The 16,589-nt window shown below is 41.1% G+C and overlaps 1 protein-coding gene across 2 annotated transcripts in view; it reads right to left on the reverse strand.

Moving 5' to 3' along the window:
• EVA1A (eva-1 homolog A, regulator of programmed cell death) overlaps nucleotides 1-16,589 on the reverse strand; it is a 214,208-nt gene that overhangs the window by 117,540 nt on the left and 80,079 nt on the right. For both annotated transcript variants that reach the window (XM_026846348.1, XM_026846347.1), the window contains exon 4: nucleotides 7,616-7,768. In XM_026846348.1, the coding sequence (XP_026702149.1) occupies nucleotides 7,616-7,768 (153 nt within the window). The remainder of the gene's footprint in view (nucleotides 1-7,615; nucleotides 7,769-16,589) is intronic.

Below are 16,589 nucleotides of genomic sequence, written 5' to 3' on the forward strand. Positions count from 1 at the left end.
GTTAAAAGCATTTCTGAGCTGTAAGAGTAGATTCAGCAGAATTTTTGTTTGATAAGCCACGGGGCTGTTGAAAAGGGTTTGCAGTCAGGACTGATGGGGAAGTATCACTGGGGCTTTGGCCCGCACATTAACTCTGGTTTCCAGGTCCCTGTCCCCAGCTGTGGTACGAGCACTTTCTGATGATGTGCAGAACAGAATCATAAAAATGCTCTAACATCTCATAGTCAACATTGAGGGCAAGAAGAGTCTACCTCCCCCACAGCAGCATTGGTCCTATCAAGCTGTTTCTTCTGAGACATTTTATATTTGAGGGAATTTCTATTTGGTTTTTGCTTTGGCAGTATCAGGTACTTTGGTATCATGTTGAGCTGTGTTTCTGATATAAATTGCCATCATCATTATTACAGATAACAGCAGGGAACTTCACGTCTGTGCAGTTGGATATAGCATCTATATCTTGCACAGTGTCACTGAAAACAGCTGGGTAAAAAAGAAATCTACATCCAAAAATTACAAGGATGTGCAGAGAATGCCAGCTTTACATTAAAAAGTACACTTTAATGAAAGAGAGAGAAAAATTACTCACCGAACACTTCATAAAACTTTGGAAACTTCAGCAGTAGGCCAGAAAAGAAAAAATGATCTTAAAAGAAACTAATCACATCTAGAGACTGCAACTGAAGGTTTAATTACTAATGCTATAGTCACATTTAGAAACGCTTAATTTCTTAACATGAACTCAAAATCATCTTATCACCTTTGTATCTGGAACCAGAACTCATAAAACTTATGAGGCTCCAGTTTTGAGGAGACTGACTCAGAGTGTGTAAAGCTGAGCAAATTAATAACATTTTGCAGGTTTTGGGGCTAAAGTGAGAATCTGAGGACGGCTTCAAACTTGGCTCCAAGAAGTCTCAGCGAAAAAAGCAGTTTCAGCCTGGCAAGAACAGTATAATTTTATTATTTAATTTTCAGCAGCATTGATTGTAAGGCATTCAAGATAAAAAACAAAGAAACTAACAGCTTTTGCTTCTCTCGGTAGAAGATAGAGATGGTGCACTCAGTGCTTCTACTGCTCTGTAAAGTCCCCGAGTTCATTTGTCCTTCATATTCATTATAGCCCAACAAAACTATTTTCCTGAACATTGGTATTGTTCAGCAAGTTCCTAGACCCAGGCTGAAGCAAGGTCTGAACTTTGGAAGCTGTGGGACTGGCCCATTTTTTTAAGAGACAGCTGACAAAATCCGCAAGTCACTTCTTGCCCTTGATTCCTAAAATAAAGCATAGTGTGCTTGCAAACTCACAGGTTTCACATTACCTTTGTTTCTCAGGCTCAGCATTCACCATCGTGGTAATTTTGTAATATTCTTGAGTGACATCTGAATTATTTTAAGAGGAACTTTATCAGTTCTGAACAAGTTACACTGGTTTTCATTCAGAGTAACTCTATGGAAATAAGTTGAGATGCTATAGATGTAAATCTCTTAAATTCTCCCTTTTATTATTAGGATTATATTCTGGATTTGCTTTTAACTATTAGTTAGGCAATAGGAATCTTTTACAAGATCAGCTACTAAAGAAGTTGATTCTACTGATACAAATAGCCACTTCACTTCCTCAAATATCACATCAATACCATCACAGAGCCTCCTAGTGCTAAATTTCTCCTTTCAGAATTTTTTATTTACAACCACTGCATGGGGTCATACTCCACTGTAAACAACTTTTTAAAAACAAGTTGAACCTTAGCTTTGAGAAAGATCTTGCCCAGAAGCAAATTTGAATGGATTTTTCCATTTTTTAAAAAAAAATTAGTAATTGTGTGCCTATAAAAACAACTTCATATAAATCATTTTTTATGACTCGGGAATGCAACAATAGTTTGAGTTTTCTAGAAATGGCTATAAAGTGGTTTTAATTACCTCCTGGTGTTTTGAGACAAAAGGAAAACATGCAAAGTATCTAAAATTGAAAAAACTTTCTGAAAGCAGGCTTTGTCCCACTTAAACTTAGCATTCTAAATCGGAATTTCATTTCAATTTAAATTTAATGAGGTATTATATGTGAATTAAACAGAAACTGATTTATTTAGCCTTCAAACTTGGATATGTGTGGGGTGTATTACATACAAACAGATTGGCCTCTAAAAACATGTTCTTAATCATGAGCTAAACACATAATAAGGTAGTTTCTGCACTGAATATAAATGAAACATACATAGAGTCACACTTACAGGCAGGGGTGCTCTGGAAGCCTGGTGTGCACATTAGAGAGGAAAGACATGGTCTGACCCACAAACCCAGCCTTACAGCTGTTTTAAAGGCTGTCATCTCCCATATGGTGAAATCAGGATGTAGCACGAGAGCGTTCCAGTCACAAGGGCTCAGATCTGCTGAAGGACGGCTGTGCTACATGGCATTATCTGATCAGCACGGATTTCAGTGGATACCCCAACTCCTCCTGCCGCCCCGCTCCCCCACTGCTTTCCCCATCAGTGCCAGAAGTTACTACCCTTCGTGGCTCCAGCTCCACAGTTTGGAGGCCTTTTATTTTCAAGTATTTTGCTTAAGACCAAGATTAGAGCACAGCCACAAACTTGTACTGATGGAAACACAGGACGGAAAATGGTCATGGATGGTGAAGCGTAAGAGAGACATAAATGCACGGCTGGAGGGGCAGCAATCTCTTAAAGCCAGCTCTTGCCTTGGCAGGAATAGAAACATGTACCATGGAATAAAATGGCTTGGTTTTACTGTATGTATTTCACACTTATTCATATGCTAGATCTGATCACAGATAAACAAACTAGAAGGGTCTATTATTTATATTCTGTAATAAATATTTATATGAAGGACTGTGAAGGCTCTGGTTTGAGTCATGTATACATCTGCATTAAGAGGAGGAAACCAAAACAAATTGGGTTGGATCGCCTTCTGTCACTGCATTAAAATGAAAAATGCCAGGGAATGAGCACCTAGAGTACAGGGTCCTCTGCTGAACTCATTCCCCTGCTCTCACGTTATCAGATCCAATAAGTTAAAGAGCACCATTGACCATCTGAGTTTCCTCAGGGCTTTGTAAACACATTCAATTTACCCTTACAGAGGCACAGGAGAGAACTTGTATGTTAAGTGACAAGGACATTTCACTTCTCAGCAGACTATAAGCTTAACCCACACACCACAACCCAAAGCTAGGCTTTGGAGCCAGAGTTCCCACGATCTTGCACTGACTCCAAACCAAGCCCAGATTCCTTCTACCCAGGATGAGGAGTTGAATTGCTGGGAGCTCTTTGTATACATGATGGAGAGAGACAGGGTCCTTAAGAAGGAGACCTGGATCCTGATGTTAGAGGTCAGCTGAACATGTCCACCTCACTCTCTGTGTCTCAGGGGGGTGGCTACTGTAAAAATGCATATATATGTGAATGTCAGCTGCCCTGAATATTATCAAGGATATTGCTCCATTAAATGATAAAAATCCAAAATCTTCCTCCTCAGTCTCCTAATTAAATCATTACCTTGCACCCCAATAAAAGTAGGAAAAGGCCATTTTTTAAAACTGGCTTCTCTTGGTACAAACAAGTCACGCAGAGATGCAGGCAGAGGCAGCTGTAAACATCATGATAAAGGGGCAAAGGGCTCACTGAGCTGAGGGATATTAATGGTTTGTTGCTTGCAAATAACCCTTTCCCTAGAGACCTCCCTATGCTCTGTGTATTCTCTCTGCATACGTTGGCAGCGAAGTGGAGGCTTTATTAAGAGAGTTACAAATAAGGTCAAATTCCTTTAGGAGCTTTTCAGAGTTCCCAAGGCATTCAAGGAGCAGTCCAGCTGTTTGCAGGGGTTTCCCATTAGGGTCAGAAACACAAGTTTCAGCATGTTTCCAGTTAAAAGAGGATCCTGGCAGATTTTCTCTTTAACATGACAGGGATAGGATCGAATTCTTCACCATAACTTTCCCTTCACAGATGCTAAGCACGTTTGTATAGACGTTAGCCAGAGAGAAAGCATGTGTCTGGCATGGCATGGTGTGTGAAGTCTGACTTGGGGATCTTACATCACCCAAATGCAGCACAGCAATTGCTGGGTTATGCAGGTGTTAAAGGGCTGCAACGTCATGATACCTCGGATCCCTCTCTGAGCACCTAATGTCTGCAAAATCTAGGAGACTCACCATTAGTGGACTTTATCCTCTCAACACTCCTACAGGAGTACAAGGTCTTGTTTTTCAAGGTAGAAACAATATATATTATTTTTTCCCTTACCTTATGGCAGAGTCAGAAATATATACAATGCTCTCTTAGGCCATCCGTCCTCTGCATCTTAGACCTCAGTACTTTAAGAGGTTCATCTGTAGAAACTGTAGGTTTCTAAATTCAACCCAAATGTGCATTTTGTTCACAGAAAAGATGGAATAAAATTTTCAAAACTGTTTTTCAGTAGGAGAGGAAGAAACGATACCCTTCCCCACCTTTGGGGCAAGTATGAGATCTTCACTAATCAAGTTACTCATGCTGTCTGGATGAAAGTAATCACTGCAAACTTGTCCAGGACCTACTTCCTGGGAAAGGCCCTTTGCCAAGGCTTAGACTTGACACAAATCATCAGTCCGATGAAATTCAAACAGAATAAATCTTCCATGTGCAGAACATAGCTGGGTTCTGCCTTACGGGAACTGGATGCTGCCGCGAAGCCTGACTCATACGGTCATATTTGTAAGATCAGCTCGTTGCTAATGTCTGGGATCAAAGGCTGTCATGGAGCAGCCCTCCCCATATCGCAGGGCTGGGGAAACGTGCAGGGAAATGTTCCCTAGCTAGACAAAGCTTTGATTTATAAGCTATGATGTTTTCACCTGCTCCTGAAGGAACAGAGTTGCCTGCTGGGCTAGGCAGGCCCATGGCAGGAGTACAGTTTCTGGAGCAGGTTGGGGGACTCTGCACCACTCCCACTATTGCTAGTGGCAGCTGGGAGCACAACCCCCTCACTTCAGTGCTGTAAATGTAGGCAGGGCTATTTTCTTGCAGCGTGCCATGGGGAAGCACAGTGTGATTATGTTTTTCACTGATTTGGGTTGCAGATGGATCTTACACCAGTATCTCCCATGGGGCCAAGAGAGGACTAATAACTCACCTTCCATTTTCCGCATCGCTAGAGCTCTGTCCCATTGGGTCAGCTCACACAAATAGATGAAGGGAAGGTTACGATAGGCAGAAACTGCCTCTAGCACTGGCAGCGTCATGACAAGGGGATCAGCGAGCTGTTGCTGAACACACTAGCAGACCTGGACAAACACTCTCAAATACAGCTGGGATTTGTGGGATGGAGCATGGTGAGTTGAAAGACCACCTGCTCACTCACATTTTTTGTAGTTAAGCTTATACACACACACCCTCTATTCAGAATTTCAGCATGCAGGGAAACATCATCATCAACAGCTACACTGTCTGTCTTTCACATTACACTCACAGTGCCCAATGCCTGAGGAAACCTGGGGAAGGCCTTGCTCCCTGGTGCATGCCACAAGTCTCATCCCAGCCCATTCCAGAGACACTTCCCACCCTCCCTCTGCTGTTATGCAGGCAGGACATACCTGTCCCCTCAGCACCCCAGCAGCACCAGGCTGAAATAGATACTTGAGATCCCAGCAACTCAAAACATGCAGATATTTCCTCCTGTCCAACAACTTGGTCATTTTTAGCATCAGTTCACAGCTTCAAACCTTGCACTGGATTTCAGTGTAGAGCTACCTTGGCATTCCCACCACTAGCTTGGCACTACGTCTTGTACTGAGCCTGCTCTTGTAACTAGTTTCATTTACAAGCTGACACTGGAGGAAGGCCCTGCCTCACCCCACCAGCAGACTGCATGCTACACTCAGTCTAGGATCCAACACCTTATTTCCTTGGGCAAACATCCCAATTTGTAGAGATCACAAGGCCAGTTTGAAAACAACAGGGCATACAAGTGCTGTGGTGGTATGGCACGTGCAGCCACGCTGTCACACCTCACTGCTTGTTCTCTTAGCTACAGCTTTGCTCTCCCAGCTCCTCTGCTGCCCATTCCATTTTCTAGTGCCACACACCCTGCTCTCAGACAGTACAAATTTCAGGACTTTGCATCTGGACAAAGAAGAGTAAAACTTTACCCTTTGAGGTTTCACACAGAGTTCTGCTTCACACTGACCTTCAAGAGCAGGTCCTGTTGCTAGTACCTTGTCACTGGTAGGTGCCCATTTCTGCTGTCTCAGCAAGGACAAACGAGTGGTGTGCTCAGGTATACACTAGGAACCCACAGAGTTTTGCTGACTCAGCAAGTTATCACCCAGCAGCCAAACTGCCACAGCAACCAGCGTGCACACTCTTAGCCCATCCCGAACACCACATAAAAGAAGTCTAGGCAAAACCTGTTACACTTATCTATTTCAGCTTCTCCACCCTGACAACTGGGTGACAACAGGAGCACATCCAGGGACACAGGTCACCTCAGGAGATAGGAGGTAACTATTAAAGGACAGTGACTCTTCTGCCATGCATCTGAACCATAGGACTGCATAGGAGACCCTGAACTACACAGCTGTGCTGCAAGTGCTCATATTTGCACAGCTACACAACTAAGGCACTCACCATGCTGCGTGAAGAACCTGACTGGCCTGATTCCACCTGTGGTTTCCCACTGACACCCATCATCCCCGTATCATATTTCCAAGCAGTCACTTCACATGTTTCCATTTGAATAGCATTTAACTCCTTAAGGGCACTGGATCAGCAGCTGTAAAGCCAAAGATCCCCAGATACAGCTTAACAGATACCAGTACAGGCAATAGCAGCAGCTCAAGCTTTCCTATACAGCCCCCCCGAAGACTTTCCCACTCTGGAGGCAATTCCTTTGGGAAACCAGTTAATTCCCTCTCACCTCTGCAGACAAGGATGATAAGGAATGCTGACCACAGGATTCTGCACTGCAGACAGTTGCTCTCTCTGCCACAGTCTAAAATATTCAAAGTAATTTCACATTGGCTCAAGAATAGATAGTTCTAGTGAATGTTTTTTAATTCTTCAATCTTTAATGCATGGATGTAAGAGAATATGATAGCCTGAAAGTAAAGAAGCTACTTGAAGGCACTGAAGTCAACTGTGACATGATGCAATTTAACAACTTGCTTTTTGAATTTTCACCCCTTGCTTTAAATTCAGTAAAAGTTTAAATGCAATGTCAAGGCTTGACTTGGCCACAGATGGTCTATGACATCCACCAATAACATGATCGTCCTTATTACAGATAGAGGTTCAGTGTATAAACCACCAGAAGGACAGAAATTCAAATAAGAAATTCAAGGAGTACCTTCAAGCATATAAACTGATGAATCTGCTAAAAGTCTGCAGCTTGATAACTTGGCTGAGACACCTAACTGAACCACAGTTTGGTGCTCATGCTGAAGTTCACTGCTGATTAACAAGGTACCACACACATCAGGAGCACCACTGTGGCAGGTTGCGTGCCCCACTCCTGCTTCTCCTAATCAGGATCTGTGCCAGCTCTACCATGATGACAGTAAATGAAATCACCCTGCCCAGATCAGTATGCTCTGTCAAGCCATTCCCCTGCTTACCAATCATGGGCATCCCTAGGTTTTGGTATGGGCACTCCAGGCTGCCTCCTTGTGTCCTTCCAAAGATAGCAGAGTAAATGGCTATCACCATGCTCTTCTTACAGCTCAGCCTCAGCTTGTCATCTTCACAGGCTACTTTACTCTTGTATTCATCTGGAAGGAAAAAAACACTTAATTATTCAGCTGATCCAGAGGTGGGCACTCAGGGAAGTGGAGAGAGCCCTCTCACCTCCCCATGGTGGGAACTAGTCAGAGGTAGCAGTGATTCTGGGCATATACCCAGAGGTGCACATCAGCTGCCAGCACAGTCCCAGCCTTACAACTGCATTTGCTAGAGTAGCACTGATCATTTGCATTATGCATTCTCTCTCTGGCATTATCAGCATATTTAATGAACATATTTTAATGTACCACACGTCAGTTCCAGTAAATAGTCAATAAATTCATTTTGCAGACAAATAAGTGAGGCATGGCAGTTGAGTGATTTCCACACAGTGATAATAGAAGCCTGTGGCAGGGGAAGGTAAAAGCCCATCTTCAGACACTTTTTCTCATCCACAGATCAGCCCTTTATGTGCCAAGCATTTATTCTACATCATAGTAGTTCAAATGCAAACATAATTATGCTCAATAGCTTTTTTCCCACCAGCTCTCCCTTGGCAGACTCAGTAGGAGCTATATTAAATTTGTTAATAATGGAAGGTGCTCTTCCCTGTTGCAAATAAAGATATGCAAAGCTGTTCCTCAAATTCTTCTTGAAATGGTCAGCCCAAGCATGCAAAGTACGCTCTTGCTTTTGTAAGGCTGCTGCACACTGAACAGTCACTCAGTTTACATCACTCAAGGAGACTGGGCAATCATTTCATAAGAAATCACATGTCATTCCCTCCTCTTTACTATTATTATTTGTATTATGGGAACCTCTAGAGGTCCCAACCTAGAACAAGTCCTCCCCATGTATGTCTGCCAACGCACCACAGAAGACAAACACTATTTTGAAGAGCTGAGTCTCTACAGCTAGACATCTACAAGTGTGAAAGAAAGAGACGAAGAAAAGTGAAGTGGTGTGTCTATGGTCACCCCAGCCAATCCAAGGCACAGCCAAGAATATAACCTCAACTTCCCCAGCCTCTGTAGTGACCTTCCACTTGATTATGTTATTTACTATTAGAAATGAATCCACAACAGCATCCAAATTGCTTAATGGGAAGGGTCCTTGACCTGTAGTAACTTTCCAAGCATGATCAGTCATTTCATCTGAAATGCTCCGAGTTGTACCAGGTCAACATTGTGTCACAGAGCATACTAGTGACCAAACAGTGTAGATAATCATCAGCCAGTGCCTGGGGTTCCCTTGGCCCTGTATCATTTACTATCATAGACATGACTTTTGTCTCTCCCTGTCACCAGTTCTCTAATATCACACACACACACACATATATAAGAACTTATGCAAAGTCCATATATGCATCAAACTACTCAGTAACTGAGAACACCAGCTAATAATCACTTTACAGTTTAATACTTCAGTCTTTACCCCACGGCTGCTAGCACTTAAATGTGACACTTTTGACTGTATCATAACTATAGGTTCAAGAATAATTTTTCCTTATTGGAGATGGAGAGGAATTTTCCACCAAAGTTGAATCATAGAGGAATTTCTGTTGGAAGACTCCTCAGGAGATCATCTGGTTTAACCTGTGCTCAAAGCAGGGTTAATTTCTACATTAGATTACATTTTTTCAGAAGAAACTGCATGAAGAAAACACATACTATACCAAAACAGGCATGTGCTGATTTAAAAATATAAAATGTCTGAGAACAAACAACTCCTCAAGCTTAATTTGGTAATTCCTACTCGAAGCCAAAAAGTAGCCCCCTCAGAATACTCTATTACCTGGTGATTAGAGCACCCACTTGGAATGTGAAAACACTGGTCCAAACCCTCACAATCTGGCTGAGAATCTTAACCTGAGACACTATTCCAGTATGTAATCTTCCTTCTCCCTCTGCAGCCTTTTTACAAAAATCTCTGAAAGATCCTAGTTTTTATCCCACTGCAGGGAAACTTTTAAACCCCTAAAACATTTATTGAATGGGAAAGTGTTTTCCATCCTCCCCTGTAGGTGAAGACAGAATTAAGACCTAACTCATTCAATGGGAGAATCTGTGTGAAGAGCACACATCCTTCAGCAATACCTATAGGGATAAACCCATGACCAGCTGAGTGTGTAAAACAGTGACAGGAATCAGGAATAGAAGCTCTTTTCAACATCAGAGTATGTAGGGAGAGAGAAACCTCATACAGCTGTGAAGAATCAATCATCATTTTATCTATGTAGGTATTTCATCCACAGTCACCATGAAGGCATCTATACACTGAACATACTAAGGGGTATCATCTTCACCTATAATTGTCTCCCATAGGATTTTTGTTTCTTCTGTGAGGGAAATGGGATCAAAGCTTTAACCTGGCTTATACAGTATAAAATTTAACAACGTATAATAGAAATTTATAGACTGAATAGACCTTTTTCTTCTTAGAAAAAAAAAAATGGATTCAAGCTAAAAGCACACAGGCACAATACTCTGCAACAAGTTACACATAGTTAATGTTAAACCAGTATCATGAAAAAAGAAAGTACATATGACTGGCTGAAGTGGTTGAAATATGAAATAGTTGATTAACTTTAGAAAAAGATCCATTTTGAAGTCTCTAATGAGTGAGTGCCAGGGTCCTCTGTGAAGGTCTTATTTCTCACAAAGCACTAACTCAATTTCCTTTTCTTATTTGGTTATTATTAGCCACATCTCCTAATAAACAAGTATTTGCTTAACCACATGTCCTGTGGACCCATTTAAGGTCCTTAGAATATTTATTAAATTCTGTTGACCATTCAAACTCAGGGCTTGTCATTTGGAATCTTGCCTGGGATTTAAACACAGTGAGTATTACATTTATCCCAGAAGACACTGGGATGCACAGACATTCACACGTCTGATGAAAGTCAGTCCAGCAGTCATGAGACAGTCAACAACAAAACCTTGCCTCTCTCATTCACAGCTCTTACCCTTGTAACCACTCTGGGTAGTTGTGTTCAGGGCTTATGGGGAAAGCTGCCTGATGGATGGCTTGAGATATTAAACCAGGGAGGTGAATCTGAGAGCACACTCCTTAGGAACCAGTGCAGCTTATGGGTGATATGCTCCTGGCACACTGCAGTGTGGAGTCAGAGGGCTGTGCCACCTGAAACAGATGCCACCTCATGGTCACTAAATTCTGCCCTAGGAAACAGCTACTGGAGCTGCCAGTTCCAAAGGCTCTGCCTGAGTCCAGACTGGTTAGGGCTGCAGTCCCCTGGGCTGGCACAGAGAGAAGACACTGCTTGCTTAAAAAGAAGAAAAAAAGAAAAAGAAATAATTAAATATGCAGTTGCATTTCAGACTCCCAAAAGGTTCCCTTAAGCTTAATCACTGGAGAACAGATATTTCAGTGTTTCTGGGCAACCTGATAGGAATCTGGATAAACAAACAGATAGAAAGTGATGCTACAGAGGACACAAGTCCCTGAAAGTATTTTCTGCTTCATAGCATTGCCACCTCCATCTTAGCCAGGATGAACTAAAGCCAGCTGTCTTTCATCCAGACACTGATGACTCCCAGGCATTGGACAATGGTAAGGACTGTGACTGATGTAAAAAAAAAAATACAGAGCTAAGCATCATCCATATATTTACCAGTACTTCAACCCATAATAGCCTTACATAAATATTGAAAAGAACCGAGGCAGCGTAAGTGATATAAGAGAGCTGGGACTGGGAACAAATCTGCATTTTTCTCTCTCACTCTCCCAAGAAGAACTGGCCTCCTACAGATCAGTCACAATCTGGTCCTAAGCTTGCTATAACTGTTACAGTCTGGATATAATTCAGTCCAAATGCAAACATTTGTATTAGTGGGTTTCATGTTTCACCCTGAAAAATTAAACATGCTTAAATGGCCTAGGAAAGGTGGCAGTGATATTCAGCAAATGGCTTACTCAACTCTAATCCCCCATGCAGTCATTTGTAGGGCAACAGAGATTTACCGTGATTAAGATATTTGCTAAGGATAATATCCCTTTTATTACTGCCTGTTTTCAGAGACACTGGCTTAAATATAACTCAGTAGAGCGAAACCAAGGAGGGAACAGCTGCAGGCTTTTCTAGACACATTTTTAAAGGTCATTATATGACATGATTATAACATAGCTAGAACAATGAAGGGAAAACAATTATAAATGTTTCTAGTGGAAAAATTGGCTCTATCAAACAGTAAAGTGAACAAGACTTAGACCCTTTGTAATTGCAGGATGTGCACAAGAATATAAAAGGATTGACCTGTAGTAAATACCTTTACTCAGTGTCTTAGGAACATTTTCACCAATGGTCCTCAACAATTTTCTGAATGATCATGATTGGAAAGCTCAAAACTAAATGTCAATTGGCTCAGTCTCTGAATCACCTTAGAGATAAAAGCTTCTAAAAAGATTTTTGTATCTAACAAAGTGATGGAATGCATTAATGCAGAGATCTGCCTTGCCTAAATTTATATTTTTCAACACTTGTGGAAAAAATATGAGATTTTGCTCATTAAAATATTCATGTTTCACATAATCAGTGCATAATAGTTGACTCTATTTCCCAGGTCAAAGAGATGGAAATACATGTAAAGAGAAATCTGTCTTCCTCATAAAATCCTAAAGGTTTTAAATCTTAGAACCGGGGATCTGAGCAAAGATATTTTGTAGGAAACAGATGGGTTTGCCATAGAAGGCTATCTTATCTCATTTATAACTGTTAATGAGACTGCGCCCAAGATGGCCATTTCAGAACCAAACTGCACCCCATATTAGCAAATAACTTCTCCTTAGCTCAATTTTTGCCTTGCTCACCTTCATCCTAGCTTTGTTAGCTGTTCCACTACATATAACCCAAACCAAAGAACATGTCTTGCCTTGAAATTCCTAACTCTTCATTATAACCAGCCATTCCACCAACACCTATTTTTCTTTAACTGATAAATGAATGTGTTTAACTATTGAGTGGTGGCTAGTGTTAGTCTGTGGCATAGGGACAACTCCCTTTCTCACTCAGCCGCTCTCCCCAGAACCGTGTTCATGACAGATACATCTCCAATGCTCCGTGTCATTCTTCCTACCTACATCTCTTACTGCACCTATCAGATATGGATTAGTCGCAAGGCTGACAGCTGCGATACACAGTGGGCCAGATGGCACAAGTGGAATATGCAACCTCTTGATCACAAGTTAAAATTCAACAAACCTTTATGGTCACTGGAAGTCATGATCAAATAATAAAGATGATGATCTCACACATCACGGTGAGATCTTGCTCATTTCAGTGCATGTCTAGGCAGAATGCTTACATTGCAAAAGTCCCCACATATAGTAAATTTTTGTGTCAGACTAAAGAGAAAAGCCAAAATAAAGGTTAATCATGGAAATACAAACTCTTTACTATGGATGTAGTCACTCCAGACCATAATTCACACTCACAGAGGACAGAGGGCCCCTCTGGAGACTGTCTAGGCCAGCACCCATGTTCATACCAGAGTCAACAAGATCAGCAGTTTGATGAGGGCTGTGTCCATTCAAATTTTTAACAGCTTTAAGGATTAAGACTCCACAACTTGCTTGAGAAACCTGTTCCAGTAATCCTGTTAATCCCATGAGACATGAGCATAGTGAGTATCTGTTACTGTCTCTTCTGGGGGAATTAGGAAGGTGAGTCTTCAAGACCTATGAAACACTAGGACAGACACCTCTAAGTAACATCCTTGAACAACAAGACTGCCCATGAACAGCTTATCTTTAAAATATCCATCCAGTACCCATACTTGTAACCTGTAACACTCATTTTCATATATTTTTATTTTTCCCCCAGAATCAACTAATTCCAGGTCCTTCCGCAAGAACAGAGATTTTCTTCTTTTTTTGGTTTGGGGTGTTTTGGTTTTTTTTTTGAGTGCATGTAGATCTAAGTCCATCCTCTCAAAATTAAAATCAAGAAGTACATCTCAAAGCAGACAGAGCAGAGGTGCCTTGGAGAGCTTTCGCTGACTCCCACGTTCCTCTGTGAAGAAGGTAACTGTACTAAAAGGATATTTTCCAGTCAGTCCTCCACTTCAAACCTTTTCCCCACACTCCTGTTCCTGTGTTTGTATATTTAGTTACTTTTCATTTTAAGCAAGCATATGTTGTTTGAGTTTTGTGTCCTCTTTTTGTACTTTAGAAGATATAAGCAGATTCTGGCCTCTAAGTTTCCAAATGCAAATAAGTCAACATAGATCAGAAATTCCTCACAATGGCAAATGCCTACTCTTTAGACCAGTGCACATTGCTACGGGTCCTTGCTTTTTGTTTTATTCCAATTTCCTTTCACTTATGACATCCACCTCATATCCTGAGTCCCAAAGTTTCCTCCTCATCTACATGAACCTGCTACTAATAACTTTCCATTCAGATCAGGATCTGAATAAATCCATATCAAGCCAGCATTCCTTTTAGGCAGGACTGGATGGAGGAAACCTTTCCAAGACAGCAAAGGTCTCCAGAGTCCTCAAGTACAGCCTTTCCTCTGATTCCCCCACGAGCACTAAAACTGTGGGCTACCTGGTCATTGCCTCATTTCAACAGCCAGGATCTGAAAAGGATTGTCCCCTTTAATGTGGAGCATAAAAAAGTGAGAATGTCACAAATTTATATGTTCACACAGAAATCTTTTAACATTACTCCAGTTTTCCCTTGAGAAACATTTTTTGAAGATGCTGTAATTTGACTTTTAGAAACTGAAGTTTCCTAGCCTCAGTGGCATGGAGTGCACTGCTTACTTCTGCAGAAACTAATCTGAATCTCTGAAAGATACAGCTCTGATGACAATCCAGTGTTATATCAAATAGGCAGTTTGCCAGCCTCAGAAGTACCCTGAAAACTCAGAAGTGCCAAGTTTTGAGGTCTGAAACCATTTCGACAAGTAAGAAGACTGCTCCTTGCAAACGACCTTGTCAGATTCCTTTAAAATTACGCTCCTGATGCACCCATCCAATTTGCAGTGTTTAAAGGGCGCCTTTCCCCACTGTCACTTTCATTAGTCTGAAGTAGTTGTATTTTTATATTCTGTTATGAAAAGGCTGGCAGTGCTGCAAATTAACTGCTACATTTCATTTTCAAAGTAGAGTTCAGATGCACCTAGTTGCATTTTTCTGATGAACAAACATAGGTATATGGTTATCTAAGCAGAAAAAAAGGAACAATATCAAAATATATACGCTAGACTGTGAGATGAGAGTTAAACAAAACACTTGGGAGCCCAGGGCAAATTTAATTCTCATCCTACTTCTTCCATTAATGAATTTGGATTGACTTTTTGAAGCAGCTGTGACTTACTGGGGTTCTGCTGCATGAGCTTCTGCCTCACATTTACTGGTCCTCCTTCCAAGGACCTGAGAAGCTGCTGACTAAATTTCAGGGACATTTGTCAGAAACATTGAGATGACAAATGTAGTTAAGTTCCTATACATTTTTTTAAGAACTGATAGCCAGAAAAGAGCCATATCAGTCCCAAAGCTGGTTGTAATTGTTGCCCTGTCCCACCAGCCAGCCAGCATGGGTGTAATACCTGGCCAGTTAGCATGGATAGAAACCTGGGCTTGCTGCACCATAGGAGGCAACATAGGAAACATGGTAAAAACCTTTGTTACTGCAATGAAAAGATGGGAGGGATGCACTAAGGAAAAAATTACTTGAATATAGAAGGAAAAAGACTTCATTAGCACCACTGTTCATGGCACCTCTGTTGTCTTCCAGTGATGGTGTAGTGCTGCTTGAAGTTAATATTAAAATAGCTGAAAGGGAGAATTTAGTCTTATATTATTAAAACTGTCTTCTCCAAATGTTAAAATAATGGTGATTTTAATTCTGACACAGGAACATTAAAAGGATACCTGATTGATATTTTTACATATAATCCATGGGGTTGCCTAGAGCATAAACCATGGGAAAATGAGGCCTACTAGATTAAAAGCTAGTTCACTACTGTCCTAAATAATTAAACACACAGTATTCCATCAATGGTTTTGCCTGAGAAGAAAAAATGTAGCTGGGAGAAATACAATTACCAAATCTCTCAAATTCATCACAGATGCTTTAGAAGTCCCAGTTCACAGAGACATGATTAGGTGACAACTTTCAGTGCCTTTTAATAGTCAGAAAAATAAGTGTGCATCCAAGAAGAGCTTGATGCACCATTAGCATGATGAAAAGCTGAAAATATCAGGAGATACTTGTTTTAAAAATGTATAATTAATTTGAAACCAAATGTAGGACTGATATTGAAAAAATATTGAAGAAATCCACAGAAGATAGTCTTCTCTGCTTTTTTTTCCAAGAGACATTTATTTGAGAAGAGCAATTGATCTACATTTTCTGTCTTGAATAAATTTATATACGGGACCTCCTGCAGAAGTACTGTATAAATTTACTTCCCTGTTCTGTGAGGCCTACATGCATTGTTAAAACAGATCCAAACTTACACGAAAGTAAGCCTCTGCAGCATCTCAACTTGGTTTATAAGTATATTGGTTCTGGTACATGCTTTTCTTCCCACAGTTCTTCACCAATATGCCAGAAAATCTTGAAATGTGTCATTCAGAGCTTGCAAACCTCTACCACAGTAGGACCATGTTGAGATTTAGATTTATGGGTTTCATTTTTTAAAACTTGGTTTCCTTGTGTATATTCTGCTTAATTGCACCAAGGACACCCCCTTGCTCTTCTGGGTAAAGGCTTCCAGATCATTGGCAAGCAACCAAAGCCATTCATCACACCTGAAGCACCATCCACAACAGAGCCTCCACCATCAGCACAGAAAAGTATTGCAGGTGCTCACAATGCCTAGGGATGAGCTGAATCTCC

This window comes from Athene cunicularia (genome assembly GCF_003259725.1).
Source record: "Athene cunicularia isolate RWA chromosome 3 unlocalized genomic scaffold, athCun1 chr3_part1, whole genome shotgun sequence".
NCBI classification, from domain to species: Eukaryota; Metazoa; Chordata; class Aves; order Strigiformes; family Strigidae; genus Athene; species Athene cunicularia.